Source organism: Panulirus ornatus, chromosome 43 (genome assembly GCF_036320965.1).
Source record: "Panulirus ornatus isolate Po-2019 chromosome 43, ASM3632096v1, whole genome shotgun sequence".
NCBI lineage: Eukaryota > Metazoa > Arthropoda > Malacostraca > Decapoda > Palinuridae > Panulirus > Panulirus ornatus.
In genome coordinates this window covers 18,560,887-18,577,931 of record NC_092266.1, presented here as the reverse complement: position 1 = coordinate 18,577,931, position 17,045 = coordinate 18,560,887, and the positions used below count along the sequence as shown (strand labels likewise).

The 17,045-nt window shown below is 36.7% G+C and overlaps 1 protein-coding gene across 3 annotated transcripts in view; it reads right to left on the bottom strand.

Annotated features, from left to right (window-relative positions):
- Positions 1-298: 298 nt before the first annotated feature.
- The window catches only part of LOC139762358 (bumetanide-sensitive sodium-(potassium)-chloride cotransporter-like), a 170,196-nt gene continuing 153,449 nt past the window's right edge, over positions 299-17,045 (bottom strand). For all 3 annotated transcript variants that reach the window (XM_071687123.1, XM_071687124.1, XM_071687125.1), the window contains 5 exons: positions 8,813-9,009; positions 7,668-7,819; positions 6,877-7,037; positions 2,786-2,897; positions 299-2,548 (listed from right to left, as the gene is read on the bottom strand). In XM_071687123.1, the coding sequence (XP_071543224.1) occupies positions 2,413-2,548; positions 2,786-2,897; positions 6,877-7,037; positions 7,668-7,819; positions 8,813-9,009 (758 nt within the window). In that variant the 3' untranslated portion in view covers positions 299-2,412. The remainder of the gene's footprint in view (positions 2,549-2,785; positions 2,898-6,876; positions 7,038-7,667; positions 7,820-8,812; positions 9,010-17,045) is intronic.

The window sequence follows — 17,045 nt, the reverse complement described above, 5'->3', positions numbered from 1 at the left end:
GGTTTAATTTGTGCTAATTTAATAGTATCAAATCTGGCCTAATATAACATTAAGAGGATAACTGCATCGTACTCAACAATGTTAACGTAACCCTTGACTGGATTCACCAAGAGTGAATTTTGAAAATGTCTTTTATTCAAAACCTTCAGAACACTAATCTTGGGTTCCCATTATTACACTCTGGATAAAAAAAATTAACAACTACTGTATTTCAATACATTTTCTTAAAAAAGAAAATGTCAAAACAAGTTATTCTGAATAGCTGGTTTTTTTAATGTACAGTCATATGTTGACCTACAATCTAACTCACCCATCAAAAATTAGTGAGTATATTTTACTATATCCTAGGTATTTGGGTACAAAATAACTTGTCCTGTTTAGAAATATAAAAATTTATGAAACGAAGTATTTTCCCTGACCATGAATCACACCATCAATGTCAGATTCATAATTAAAATTGCAGGTTGAGTAAAATAATTTACAATATTAATGGCTATTATCACTAATTGATTTCTAAAAGTTTGAAATCAATATCCATGCATATTGCTGTTCCAAAATTTTCATCAATTGAATAGTTTGTTTAAAGCACTGTATGTTTACATTTTCAAATGTGATTGCTTTAAAATCACCCAACCATCAAGATCAGAGGAAATAATCCTGGAATGTATACATTACTCTGAAACGGTTTATTTTTTTGAGATATTGAAATTTCCTGAAAAAAAAATAATTTGAGATCTAAATAGGTACACCTCTGAATGACCATATCTGATGTATAGCCAAGACATTACAAACTTCCTGTCTAAAAATGTATGCACTATGTTGTGCTTAAGGTACATAAGAGGGATAAGAACACTTTTTAAATGCCAGCTATTTAGGCATTAAGTTCATATAAATTTATTTGCTACAATCTCATTAGTAATCATACTCAATATATACATATTTAAAAGAAAAAAGAAATATATATATATATATATATATATATATATATTGGAAAGGATCACAATTTTGCCCGTGATCAAGATATTCCTATGAGTCCAAGGGGAAAATGAAACACGAAAAGTTCCCAAGTGCACTTGTGTGTAATAATTACATCATCAGGGAGAGACAAGAGAGAAATATAACAGTCAGTTGATATACATCAAAGAGAAGAAGCTAGGACGCCATTTGGTAAACATGTTTACCAAATGGCGTCCTAGCTTCGTCTCTTTGATGTATATCAACTGACTGTTATATTTCTCTCGTGTCTCCCCTGATGATGTGATTATAACACGAAAGTGCACTTGGGAACTTTTCGTGTTTCATTTTCCCCGTGGACTCATAGGAATATATATATATATATATATATATATATATATATATATATATATATATATATATATATATATATATATATTCCCTTTGCTAGCATATGTTCATCACTTTCTTGTTAGAAAAAAGTTAGAAACTATAAGCCTTGTACATAATTTTCAGCTGTGTATGTAAATTCAGAAACCTACATTATTCTTATTCTTTGAAATGCATTACTTAGCCATTTAATGGAATGATAATAAATAATGCAACATCAATTTGTGAGGTACAATGGAAAGTATATGGAAATAAATAACCCCAGCCCAAAGATCACCAATACAAATTCATAATTCTGTGCTGCTGTGCTCAAGCACTGAAATATTGCAAGTGTATCTATTGGCTGCTGTCCGACTTGATATGGAATGATAATTATACAACAAAAAATATATATAAACATGCTGAGGAAGACTTCAGCAATCTAAGTACCATATTTGTATTGAAAAAACAGCAAAAAGCAAAATATATCTACATTTTGATTCTGATATGAACATCAGTAATAAACTGGGCATTCAACTTAATACTGCCATTAAAATTTTCTATGATAAACAAGTCTGTCAATACGAGTCAAATAAAATTTGAACTTCAGTCAAACAAGAAATGTGGAAAATTCTTTCCATCCTTGTATATATTCTTTGTAAGTCAATACCTGATAAGTGCAATTAACTTCCTAATCAATTTGGCCTAATGAAATGAACAATGAACTAATATTCTTATCAGAGATGGAATATCCAGTTACCTCATTCTTTCTATTTTCAATAATGCAATGTTTTCATTATCATAAATAAATGTTTTCATATTCTAAGAAATCGAACATACACATACCATTTATATACATAATTTCAGTCCCAAAGTAATATTAATTCATGGAATTCTTACAATATTGAACGTAGAATTCTTCACTGCTTGGTACACAGATTTGTATATGGTTGGCAAGTAACTGTTAAGTTTAAATTCACCTGAAAATGACAAGTGCCTTACAATTACCTTTTCAACATTATGTATATACCAGTATCGAAATGGTCAGGATTAAAAACTTTTTTCAGTGTGAAGAATAATTACAAGTCTTTAAGAATAGAATGTAAGAACTGATGTCTGATTACCACGGATTAAGACAAATGGAGGCATATCACGAGTCAATGTTTCCAGCCACGCCATGTACAGTGGAGCAGACACTGAAGACTTACGAGGCATTGGCAAGGTCCTGCGGCCCAAAGAAAAGATATACATAATAATGTTAATTCAAACATACTTGTATTGTCAACACTTCTAAAAGCAATTAAGAAAAAATACTTTAAAAACAGAGAACTGCAATCAGGATAACATATATCAAGGAGCAATTTTGAATTCAATAACAGTATCAACTATATATCAAACTATAAAACTCAGAAATTCTTTACTGCATTACTGAGATTACTCATATACGATAGACCATACTTACATGACCACTAAAGAAGCATCTCTTGAGTTCTCCAGGAGGAGTTCACGCAAACGAATGTGACGATTGGTTTTTTCACGCTGACCAAGAAGCTCTGCTTCACTGATCAAGATACCTGGTTGAAATAAATGATAAGTCATTATAATACATCAACCTTTTTACAATGATACAGCTAAATGCTGGAAGTTGCACATATATGTAAATCAACTTTGTAAAATTTTGCATACTAGGTGAGTTCAAGGCAAATATACTAGAAACACATGCAAGTATTTTCTATAATCAAAATAACCCTTTAATCTCCTTTCACCACTCATTCATTTTTCAATTCAATTTTCATGATACCCTTATTTGCTTTCCTTTTATTTTTTAGCTCATCTGCTGAGCTGTTCTCATGTCATTTCACATCTATTGTCATCAGTCTGTAAATCTGTCATAATCTTTCTGTGATCTTTACATATTTCATTCACACAAATCACTAGGTCAACTGAAGAGAAACTTCTCAGTAATGATTTATGGATGGTCCTATATCTAGTTTCTCACTTTAAGCCAATTCAACATTTATTATGACTGCCATAGGAGAAAATGGTTTCCAAATGGTTAAAATTAAAAAAAATCTCATTGAAAATGAAAGACCAAACCACTAAAACTTTAAAAGAGTGATGGGTGGCCAACTATCAAGTCTCATTTTTTGCTGATTTGATATCCAATAGGGCTTGACAGCCAAACTTGGTCAGGTGAGCAATACAGATGTACCTGAGCCTTCTGTAATTATCTATATTTAACTTTCCTATTCATCACTATATTTCGTAAACTTTCCTCCATTCAGTATCTCCTTCCAAAACTCTTTCTCTAACTTTATTAAATCTTCATTCTACCATGCTGTGCCCCTCTTATCCAAAGTATACCTACGGAGGTCCATGGCATCTTCTAATAATGCACTTAATCTCCACATCACATCAACTCCAACTTTCATTCACTGTAGTACACTAGTAATTTACTCTCAAACTGCTGCCATATCATCTCAATGTGCTTTATGCTATTTGTCAGGTTATCTCAGCTTTTCACTGAACTTCTCTTCAAGTTAAGTTTAACATTCATTCCTAAACTTTTCTACCTTTATTTCTTTTCATTAACATCTGTTAACATCTATATACAACAAAGGGCTGAACTGCATGCTACCATCATCTATAATATAAAAATACATTCCTGTCTGTCCATCCCCAGTCTGTAGGCATGGCAAAGAAGTTGCTACATGCACAATGACTACGCACCCCACAAACAGATGCCAATTATTTATCCATTTTCTTGACGGAATGATATTTACGGATTGTTGGAGTGAAACATTTTATTTCTGTTATCCCTGGGGATAGGGGAGAAAGAATGCCTCCCACGTATTCCCTGCGTGGCATAGAAGGCAACTAAAAGGGGAAGGAGCAGGGGGGCTGAAAATCCTCTCCTTCAGTTTTTCTTCTCCAAAAGAGGGAACAGAGAAGAGGGCCAAGTGAGGATTTTCTCTCTAAGGCTCGGACCTCTGTTCTTAATGCTACCTCGCTAATGCAGGAAATGGCGAATATGTACAAATACACACACACACACACACACATATATATATATATATATATATATATATATATATATATATATATATATATATATGTGTGTGTCCTAGCTTTGTCTCTTTGATGTATATCAACTGACTGTTATATTTCTCTCTTGTGTCTCCCCTGATGATGTGATTATTACACGAAAGTGCACTTGGGAACTTTTCGTGTTTCATTTTCCCCGTGGACTCATAGGAATATATATATATATATATATATATATATATATATATATATATATATATATATATATATATATATCTTTTCTTTCATACTATTCGCCATTTCCCGCATTAGCGAGGTAGCGTTAAGAACAGAGGACTGGACCTTTGAGGGAATATCCTCACCTGGCCCCCTTCTCTGTTCCTTCTTTTGAAAAAAAAAAAAAAAAGAGGGAAGGATTTCCAGCCCCCCACTCCCTTCCCTTTTAGTCGCCTTCTATGACACACAGGGAATACATGGGAAGTATTCTTTCTCCCCTATCCCCAGGGATAACAGAAATAAATATATATATTTATATATATTTATTTTGCTTTGTCGCTGTCTCCCGCGTTAGCGAGATAGTGCAAGGAAACAGACGAAAGAAATGGCCCAACCCACCCACATACACAAATATACATACCTATACATCTCAACGTATACATATATATACACACACAGACATATACATATATACACATGTACATAATTCATACTGTCTGCCCTTATTTATTCCCATCGCCACCCCGCCACACATGAAATAACAACCCCCTCCCCCAAAATATGTGCGAGGTAGCGCTAGGAAAAGACAACAAAGGCCACATTCGTTCACACTCAGTCTCTAGCTGTCATGTAATAATGCACCGAAACCACAGCTCCCTTTCCACATCCAGGCCCCACAGAACTTTCCATGGTTTACCCCAGACACTTCACATGCCCTGGTTCAATCCATTAACAGCACGTCGACCCCGGTATACCACATCGTTCCAATTCACGCTATTCCTCGCACGCCTTTCACCCTCCTGCATGTTCAGGCCCCAATCACTCAAAATCTTTTTCACTCCATCTTTCCACCTCCAATCTGGTCTCCCACTTCTCCTCATTCCCTCCACCTCTGACACATATATCCTCTTGGTCAATCTTTCCTCACTCATTCTCTCCATGTGACCAAACCATTTCAAAACACCCTCTTCTGCTCTATCAACCACACTCTTTTTATTACCACACATCTCTCTTACCCTATTATTACTTACTCGATCAAACCATCTCACACCACATATTGTCCTCAAACATCTCATTTCCAGCACATCCACCCTCCTGCGCACAACTCTATCCATAGCCCACGCCTCGCAACCATATAACATTGTTGGAACCACTATTCCTTCAAACATAGCCATTTTTGCTTTCAGAAGATAATGTTCTCGACTTAAACACATTCTTCAACGCTCCCAGAACTTTCGCCCCCTCCCCCACCCTATGATTCACTTCCGCTTCCATGGTTCCATCTGCTGCCAAATCCACTCCTAGATATCTAAAACACTTCACTTCCTCCAGCTTTTCTCCATTCAAACTTACCTTCCAATTGACTTGTCCCTCAACCCTACAGCACCTTGCATCCTCTTAAATTCATCTATTTATCTTTGTTACACTCACCTATATGAACCAGTGCTTCAGGCATGCAACTTTCATCTGAGGCCATGAGTTCCTTTACTGCTAAGTTGGAGTCCCGAGCTCAAACTCTTAAAGGCCAGTAAAAATGGAAAGGACAATCAACTCACTAAGGAAGATTAAGCTACCCATGCTTCCAATCCACTAGGTTCTTTTCCATATGTACACCCCTCTACCATGTGCTTATACCTTACACAATTCATATTCACCCTCGGATATAATACTTTCAATACTCAAAGGCAAGTTTTCCAGTCCTTGATAAAATTATATTTGAATCCATCTTCCCCATTAGTGGCAAGGCCATTAACCTATGTCCACTCTTCATTACCTTCTCTTTCCGTACTCATCAACTACTTTCATGAAAATGTTCTTATAAAATTCATTCTATCTCTGACGCCTGCAAACTGGAACTCCCTCCATAACTAGTGAACTTCTATCATCTACAATAACATAAGTAAACTCTGATTGCCTTCCTGTTATTCTAATGACTGTAAACAATATATGGTGCAGTTCAAACTTTCTTTTTGTTTTTTATTTCTTTCGATCTCTCACTTTGGAACTCATTCTCAGTATATTGTTTTTTTTTTCCCTCAAAATAACCTACAATTTTTATGGACAGAATGTAGGAAAAAATTTTGTCATTTAGAAGCCATATTACTATGAATTGCTTTTGGTAGGGCATATTTTTTTGTGCATCATGTATGCCTTTGATGTTAAGTAACAATATAAAAAAAATAAATCAAAATTTCTGGTAGAAAGCATGGTGACTAATTAAAATTACTAAATCCTATCAATACTCCAGTACAGCCATCCATGGAGGAAGAGAGTCCATTAAGTGCTTCTTACCTTCATTTCCTTTGTTAATCTCCTCATTGCTTTTGGCCTTAAAATCCTCAATAAGCTGATCAAATTCCATACGGGATGACTCGGCTGCCTTTTTAGCAACATCTGGGATTACAATTACATCACTGTAGTCTATTCGGAACTTGGATAACAGGTTAGCCATACTGAAATCATAGATGTGAAATTAGAAAAAAATAATTCGCATGTAACTGTATAATATAATGAACAGAATCAGTAATAACTGTAATTCTTAACTATGAAAGTTACAATGTGGTTTCTTAGTTTTAATGAAATGCTGGAGGGGCAAATCTGTGCTCTGTCACATGTGAATTATACCTACATCATATTAATGATATTACATAAATATTACTTTTATTTGGAATTAGAATTTTCTTTACAGTAAAAGAGGGGGTGGGGTCGTAAAAGCTACAGTGCAGCTCAGGACCTTTAGGCAATCTTAATCTGGCCCAGCCTACCTAGTCTACATCTATATTTGAATCACAAGTCATCTTAAAATAAATTCAATAAATGAACATCAAGTGCAGTAGTTTTTCATAAAGGGATATATCATGAGCGAGTGGTTATTAATCATGGACATTTGATGAGAGACCAACTTATTATGATAGCAATGACCCATGCAATTGGGAATGAACTATTACCCAAACCAAGATGTTACTTCTTTTTTAAGCTTTAAAGAAATATTACACAATATGTATTCACACACAATTTCCTGTAATTTTGTTTAAACAAACATTTACATAACAAATTAGGTAATCCCTAATTGTAAACATTACCTTCTCTGCTCCATTGCAAGCTCATCTTTACGGTTAGCCAGAGCAAAGACACGCAACTTACATCCAGCCCACTGAGACCTTGTGTTTAGGATATAAGGCACTAGAAGAGTCAGACCACCATCATCATATAACCACCAAACATCAACTGTGCCCTGGAAAGTACATTATATTTTATCTATTCTATACTAAACAACAAAACATATATTTAAAATTCAAAGAGCAATCTGGTTCACATCTGTAATATTTTAAAACAGGGAGGGTATCACATGATATCCATATAAATGCTAAAAATTAATGATGGAAGAATACCTTGATTTGAATGTTCAAGAATACTGCACCCTCCCCCATTAGATCTCTGTAAAATGTATAGAAACCGAACCTTTAAATGATCAGAAAAGTCAAGAGTTCATTTTCTAAAGCCCCCAAAACTACCAGGCCCTAGAAAGTCTGATTCTCTCATTATAAGCAACCATGCTTAACTATCAGATCCTGGGAAAATTTGAGGAAAGTTGGATTTCATTTTCTGATCCTTCTAGGCTATCAGGCCATGGGGTAAATAAATAGAAAATTATTGTTTTTCTTAATTTTCAGGGTATATCAAACTGTCAGGCACTGGGACCTGGTTCTCCCAAAATATACCACTGAGGGAAACTTTGAGAATATTAGGATTATGATGTGTACTGGTAAAAATATAAAATGTCAGAGATTCAGGACAGACTTGAAATGAAAAGCAAGTCAGTTTATATATACTAAATAGTTGGAAAGGATCACAACTGCACAAACAAAACACTACAAGATGCTAGTTTTCCTGAATCCCCTTACTGAAGGTGCTACAAACCGTTTGAAACTTCTCTATATCTGTAAATTTTAATTCAATGTTAAAGAAATATAACTAAACCCAAGGGTCATAAAATTTAAAGCAAAACATGAAAAACAACATCTAGCAAAAGTCAAAGGCAGCAATGGATCTTTCCCACCCAATTATAATGAAATTCTAGTGAGGTGTACAAGTAATGCACAATATCTTCATATAAAAAAAGATTCAGTTGCTTCACTCATGTTAAACAGGCCTCCAAACACGAAACATGTTATCAATAATATTATTAAAGCTTAAAGGCTACAACTACAAGCACAGATGTACGTACCTTTTTCTGTTTCCGCTTAAACATGGTGATGTTATTTAATACATCTTTGCTCAGTTCAACGCCTCCTGGTCCTCTGTATAAATTGGCCAAAGATGTTCGACGATGGTTATCTGCTGTATCGGTTTCATCAGATACAGCTGCTGCTCGCTGAGCTTGTGGGGAGCCTGGTGGACTAGATGCTTCACTATCAGTACCATCTGGAAATATTAAAAGGTACACTGCAACAAGATTTCTTTAGACGATAGTGTTAGTGATCTTAGTCTGATCATATTACAGCCCTCATACATTATTCTAAAATAAACATATTTCAATACAGTGCTTGAGAACATAAACAAATCCTACAAATGATTACCTTGTACAGTAAGAGACTTCTACTTCTTGAAACACTTACTTTTCTCATACATACCAGGTACAAATGCCTGTCAGTAATCAAGTAACACTGTTATATATTCTGACATGATACACATAATAGTCTAACTAAATATTTTCCTAATTGAATATAGTATGCAACTGAAAATGAAAAATTAGTAAATGATACTGACTATAAGCATATCACAAGGACAAAATTAACAAACCTTTGACAGAAAATAAGTTTGGGTTGAGAAACATCAACAACTATTGTACTTGACAACCAGACATAGGGAATAACAATTGAGTGAAAATGGTAGTTGTTGATTTGCAGTGAAAAATTGAATGACAAACTGTACTTCAAATGATGCTTTCATATCTGATCTTAAGCAAATGTCAGTAGGCTTTGTTGCATTCAATACTTAAACCTCCCAATTAAGTTTCTTCTCCATGCCTGCACAAGAGAGATTGTTCTAGTACTACGGAAGACATTCTTATGTTTACAGAATGATAGTTATTCAACTCTGTATAAAACATCATGATGGTAAATTTTGACCCATAAAATCAGCAAACACACTGATTTGCTATTATTATCTTAGATAAGAGTGGAAACAGTTACTAACAGGCATGTTTCTCAGATTTTGGCTAAGATCAAAAAGTAATATGTACTACTGTTACAATAAATTTTTCAATGCTTCTATACTGATGGAATTAATATTCTTTTGCTTTAACTCTATATAATCAGTATAACCCATATAATGTATGTACTTTATCAGTAACATTTATAGAGATTTCATAATTTCAATTCAGTTATATAACACGAGAACCCCTTTTATGGGGATCCTGCAGTTGAGGGTTGCACTAAAATTAGTAGCACAAGAGGATGGACTCCTTTGGATGAGAAGTTCTCCAGTAACAAGTGTACTCCTTTTCATCCAATAACAATGATACAAGACCTAACAACACACCACAAGCACCCTGAAATGACACAAACAACAACAAGCATGCAACATTTCATCACCAAAGTGGAACAATGGCTCACCCAGAAGAGAATGGCTGTATCTCGACAAGTCTTCAGTCAACCTTTTAACCCCAGACATACACCCTCCAGTCAACTTGAATTACGAAACACCCACTAAACAAAACACCAACTATTCTAGTTATCATATACAAGACCCATGACTCTCGCTCCCCACACCATAAAAGCCACAAACCAATTGGCCTTACAACACGACTGGTGCCAAACCTAGACAAGAAAAAAAATACTTAAGCATCTCTAGAAATGATTCATCCACTCCAACCTATGCCTCACCTGCCACTCCAAAAGCATATATGACAAAAGCCACAAATCACAAAATGCAATCAGAACAACCTCTGGCTGCTTTGCAACCATATGTCTGCACAGCTAAAAAATGAAACAAAGATCTTCCCAAAACAATCCCACCTCAAAATGCTTGGCACCCAATTCTTCACTCCAGAAATAACAATGTATCCCTAAGTAGAAAAAAAAGCTTATCCCTGCCTCACACTTTAGCAACCTCTACTCACAGATTATGTCCACCCTGCAACAAAAATACCTTGCATAAAATGCATACACAATGAAATGAATCGAAAAGCACTAAACCACCACCCTCCAAACTAAGTCTTAAACATCATCCCACCAGACATACACCCATCTGAAACAACATTTCCAGACACACTCTTCACACTTTCCCATCTATGCACTGCAAATCACCCACCCATACAGTGCTACAAACACATTAATACCACAATGAATGACACCAAGCATTTATTACTCAACTGCCACACACAGAAACACGCATCACTACATGACCTACACAGTCCTGCCTGGTGGACATGACTGGATACCTGAGTGCTGCAAGAACCCCAGAAAGATAGAAAGGACCCCTGGGGCTGGAGGCAAGTATGTATATATAATTATTACTTCAATGTTATCATTGTAAAACACTAGCACCCTTTCTCCATGGGTTTATCCAGCTTCAAGCTGCACTGTTATCAGTAGCAGGGAGAAGATGGATTCCTCTGGAGTGAGAAATTCCTTAACGAAATTGTACATACTCCTATGATGCAAATTCACCAAAGATGACTTTTCACTTCCAGTAATGTATATAAAGTATACATAGGCAAAAATAAAGGAATTTCTAGTAATGCAACATCTATATAAATTGCTCTCTTTCTCTCTTGCAAGGGTAACTTAGGGTATTATGTCCTGTGAAGGCATTTGTTGCCCATATGTCTCCACTCCTACCCCTACTCACAAATTAGCTTGGGAACTGAGGCAGGAAATATTCTAAATATGCACATGTAGGTTGGTTTCCCAAGTACACGAAAATATATGGATGGGAAAGTTTAAGTGTTTATCACAGTAAAGACAAGAAGAAAAATCATTTATACAGCAACAATAACTGCAATTACCCATAACATGAACCATGAACCAATCAGAATGCAAGCATGGAAAGACATGGTCTTCCTTAAGAAATGAACTAAAAGTTTTCTGTCACTGTTCATCAAGAGTCCAGTGTACTATACACAATGCCTCATCATAAATAACACACTGCCTCACCATAATAACAATCATTTCACTAAGGAGAATCTTACAGTATTGCAACAGATGGTGACATTTCCTGATATTAGCAAGGGAAACTCTGTAAAAAAGAACTATAGCCTAAACCACTGTATTCATGAAAAAGAAATATGCAGAGATACCTTACCAAAAAAAAGTATTATAGAAATATTTCTTATCTACTTTTATAATAATGTATGTGAATGGCATTAAATATATGTGTATTTACACCACTCAAACATGCAGATTAAAATCTTTTAAGGAAGAAAACTTTGTTTTTTAACCTTGAAATCTGGTGGTTTGTTGTTGAAATGATATAATTTTAGATTTAGAGTAGCATGGGGAGCAGAGGCAAGGCTCCCCTTTTCATAGGTTAGTTAACTGAAGAACATTCTTCCCTTTTGGTAGTACATTACAATGGTAAGAGAACCATGTCAACCAAACCATCCCACCAAACATCAACCCTAAGTGAAAAGAAAAATATTACCTCTGCTTCACATTTCAGCAGTTTACACTCATAGATTCCCCTTCCCCCCTAAAATATGATAATCACAAAAATGTATACACACAATATGACTCAACAAGCATGAAACAACTTCTCTTCCACCAAGTCTTAAACTTTATTCCACCAGTCATACAATGTTCAATAACACCCATCTCTAGAATATTACAATCTGCAATTCAACACATCACAAGGCCCCTCATATGCTCAAGATACAACTTCAGTACTTAAGATACTGCATGCCTACTCGTCATTTTGGTACACAAGGCATTCTATTTTTTCTTTTTTCCTTTTTATTATACTCAATCGCCATCTCCTGCATCAGCAAGGTAGTACAAGGAAACAGAAGAGGAATGGCCCAACCCACCCACATACACATGTATATACATAAATGCCCATACATGCACATATACCTACATATACATATCAACATATACCTACATATACATACACACACAAACATATACACATGTACATATTCATACTTGCTGCCTTCGTCCATTCCCATCACTACCCCGCCACACATGAAATAGCATCCCCCCCTTCCAGCAAGGTAGCGCCAGGAAAAGAAAAAAAAAAAAAAAGAAAAAAAAGGCCACATTCGTTTACACTCAATCTCTAGCTGTCATGTGTAATGCACTGAAATCACAGCTCCCTTTCCACATCCAGGCCCCACAAAACTTTCTATGGCTTACCCCAGACGCTTCACATGCCCTGGTTCAATCCACTGACAGCACGTCGACCCCGGTATACCACAACATTCCAATTCACACTATTCCTTGCACGCCTTTCACCCTCCTGTACGTTCAGGCCTCGATCGCTCAACATCTTTTTCACTCCATCCTTCTACCTCCAATTTGGTCTCCCACTTCTCCTTGTTCCCTCCATCTCTGACATATATCCTTTTTGTCAATCTTTCCTCACTCATTCTCTCCATATGTCCAAACCATTTCAACACACCCTCTTCTACTCTTTTAACATGCCCTGGTTCAATCCACTGACAGCACGTTAACCCCGGTATACCACAACATTCCAATTCACTCTATTCCTTGCACGCCTTTCACCCTCCTGTACGTTCAGGCCCCGATCGCTCAACATCTTTTTCACTCATCCTTCTACCTCCAATTTGGTCTCCCACTTCTCCTTGTTCCCTCCACCTCTGACATATATCCTTTTTGTCAATCTTTCCTCACTCATTCTCTCCATATGTACAAACCATTTCAACACACCCTCTTCTACTCTCTTAAACACGCTCCTTTTACTACCACATATCTCTCTTACCATTTCATTACGCGATCAAACCACCTCACACCACATATTGTCCTCAAACATTTCATATCTAACACATCCACCCTCCTCCGCACAACCCTACCTATAGCCCACGCCTCGCAACCATATAAAATATACCCATTTTTGCTCTCCAAGAATAACGTTCTCACCTTCCAAACATTCTTCAACGCTCCCAGTACCATCGCCCACTCCCCCACCCTATGACTCACTTCTGCTTCCATGGTTCCATCCACTGCTAAATCCACTTCCCGATATCTAAAACACTTCACTTCCTCCAGTTTTTCTCAATTCAAACTTACCTCCTAATTAACTTGTCCCTCAACCCTACTGAACCTAATAACCTTGCTCTTATTCACATTTACTCTCAGCTCTCTTCTTTCACACATTTTACCAAACTCAGTCACCAGCTTCTGCAGTTTCTCACCCGAATCAGCCACCAATGCTGTATCATCAGCGAAGAACGACTGACTCACTTCCCAAGCTCTCTCATCCACAACAGACTGCATACTTACCGATCTCTCCAAAACTCTTGCATTCACCTCCCTATGAACCCCATCCATGAACAAATTGAACAACCATGGAGACATCACGCACCCCTGCCACACACCGACATTCATTGGAAACCAATCACTTTCCTCTCTTCCTACTCATATATATCTTACATCCTTGATAAAAACTTTTCACTGCTTCAACCAACTTACTTCCCACACCATATACTCTTAATACCTTCCACAGAGCATCCATAAATACTACATACAAATTCATCTGTTTTTCGAAGTATTTCTCACATACATTTTTCAAAGCAAGTACCTGATCCACACATCCTTTACGACTTCTGAAACCACACTCACTGCTCTTCCCCAATCTGATGCTCTGTAAATGCCTTTACCCTCTCAATGAATACCCTCCCATATAATTTCCCAGGAATACTCAACAAACTTATACCTAATGTAATTTGAAAACTCACCTTTATCCCCTTTGCCTTTATACAATGGCACCATGCATGCATTCTGCCAATCCTCAGGCACTTCACCATGAACCGTACATACAATGAATATCCTTACCAACCCATTAACAACACAGTCACCACCTTTTTAAATAAATTCCACTGCAATACCATCCAACCTGCCATGGCAAAAAGGGTCTCTATAACTGAACTCCAATGCTGCTTCTAAGCCTTTAGGGCCTAACCCTTAACAGGCCACTGCTCCTACCTAATATTCTGTCTGTAAGGATCACTGCTACAACCTGAAGACTACATGATGATGAAAGAGAAATGAAGTAGAATCATGATGATCAACTGCAATGCAGTTGTGGTTAACAGTGTTTAGGCTTTTGGTAAATCAGAAATATGCATAAAACATTCACATCCAAGGAATTACTTAATCTACATAAACTACTTCTGATTGTATGCCTCCATGCTTGCTTGCTGAGCTTGGTAAAAAGTTATTTCTGGTTGTTATATGTCAGGCTTGATCCCTAAACAAGAATCATACATCACTGAATATGCCTCCCAAATGATTACAAAAATTCAGACATATTATTTTCACTCGTAGTTTTCAACAGCTCACATAATGAGCAGTTTTTTTACAATCTTAGAAATGGCTTTCATCTATTTGGGGAAATTATACGTGCACAACCCTTAATTCAATCTGCCAGAAAAAACAAGAAAAATCAATACCAGTTTCATGCCGTACCAATGTTGCCACATTTTTCATCAACAAAGTCTATTGTCTCAAGGAAAGGGGAGTATATGTTGGGAATCTATTTACTTACTACAGCCACAGAAATACTAATCACAAATCTGAGAACAATTCAAACAGAACTGAAACACTCTCCAAAATGATCAGTCACATTAACTTACACTCAGTAATAAGACTTGTAGATAAGTATGGTTCTAGAAGTGATAGAGGATGTATGGATCAAGTGTTTGCTTTAAAGAATGTGTGTGAGAAATAATTCGAGAAACAGATGGATTTGCATGCAGCATTTATAGATCTAGAGAAAGCATATAATATGGTTGACAGAGATCCCTTGTGGAAGGTCTTAAGAATATATGTAGTGGGAGGAAAGCTGCTAGAAGCAGCAAGAAGTATTCATCAAGGGAGTAAGTAGGTAGAAAGGAGAGCAAGTGATTCCAAGTGAAGGCTGGTCTCCAGGAGTGGTGTATGCTGTCACTGTGGTCATTTAATTTGTTTATGGACAGGAGTTGTGAGGGAAGTGCATGCGAGTCTTGGGGAGAAGGGCAAGTAAAAGTTAGTAAGGAATGAGAGGGCCTAGGAAGTTAGTCAGTTGTTGTTTGCCGATGATACAGCACTGGTAGTAGATTAAAGTGAGAAACTGCAGAAGTTGGTGACTGAGTTTGGAAGTGTGTGAAAGGAAAATGCTTAGAATAAATATGAATAAAATCAAGGTTACCAGGTTTGGCAGGGTTAAGGGACAGTTTAGTTGGGTTGTGAGTTTAAATGGAGGAAAACTGAAAGAAGTTAAGTGTATTAGATACCTGGGAGTGGGCATGGTGGTGAATGGAGCCACGGAAGTTTAAGTGAGTCATGGGATGCGTGAGGGAATGAAGGTTCTGGGAGTGCTGATGAATGTGTGGAAAGAGATATTGTTCTCTAGGAGGGCAAAAATGGGTATGTTTGAAGTTTAGTAGTCCCTATAATATTATATGCATGTGGGACATGGGTTATAGATAAGGCTGAGCAGGCGGGTGGATTTGTTGGAAATGAAACATTTGAGGGGAATATGTGGTGTGAGGTGGTTTGATCGAGTAACTTTTGAAGGGTACGAGAGAGGTGTGGTGATAAAAAAAAAAAAAGTGTCACTGAGAGACTTAGACTTGAGAAAGGTGTGTTTAAATGGTTTGGACATATGAAGGGAATAAGTAAGGAAAGGTTGACAAGGAGGATATATGTGTCAGAACTGGAAGGGAAAAGGAGAATGAGAACAAACTGGAAATGATAGGTTGGAGTGAAAAAGATTTTGAGTTATTGGGGCCTGAACATGCAGGAGGGTGAAATGCATGAATAGGATAGAGTGAACTGGAACAATGTGGTATACAAAGGCTGATGTGCTGTCACTGGACTGAACCAGGGCATGTGAAGCCTCCATGGTAAACCATGGAGAGGTCTGTGGGGCCTGTTTTTGGATAGGGAGCCAGGGTTTCAGTGCATTACACATGACAACTAGAAAATGGATGTGAGCAGGTGCGGCCTTTCTCCGTCTGTTCCTGGTGCTACCTCGCTAACTCAGGAAATGGTCAAAAATATAAAAAAAAAATCATTTAAAATGGTAAACTGTAGTAGGACCTAAATAAGCATATTTACATAAAATTCATTTCTGACTTTAGAACAAAAACTAAAGACGCACACATGCAGTTTCAAGTTTCTAGTCAAGGGTGAAATATCTACAGACATTTATCTACTTGATGTAGGAACTCTGTGAAAAATCTGATCTCCAAACATATCCATTCCAACCTAATGTAGCAGTCTGAGGGCTATCACTTG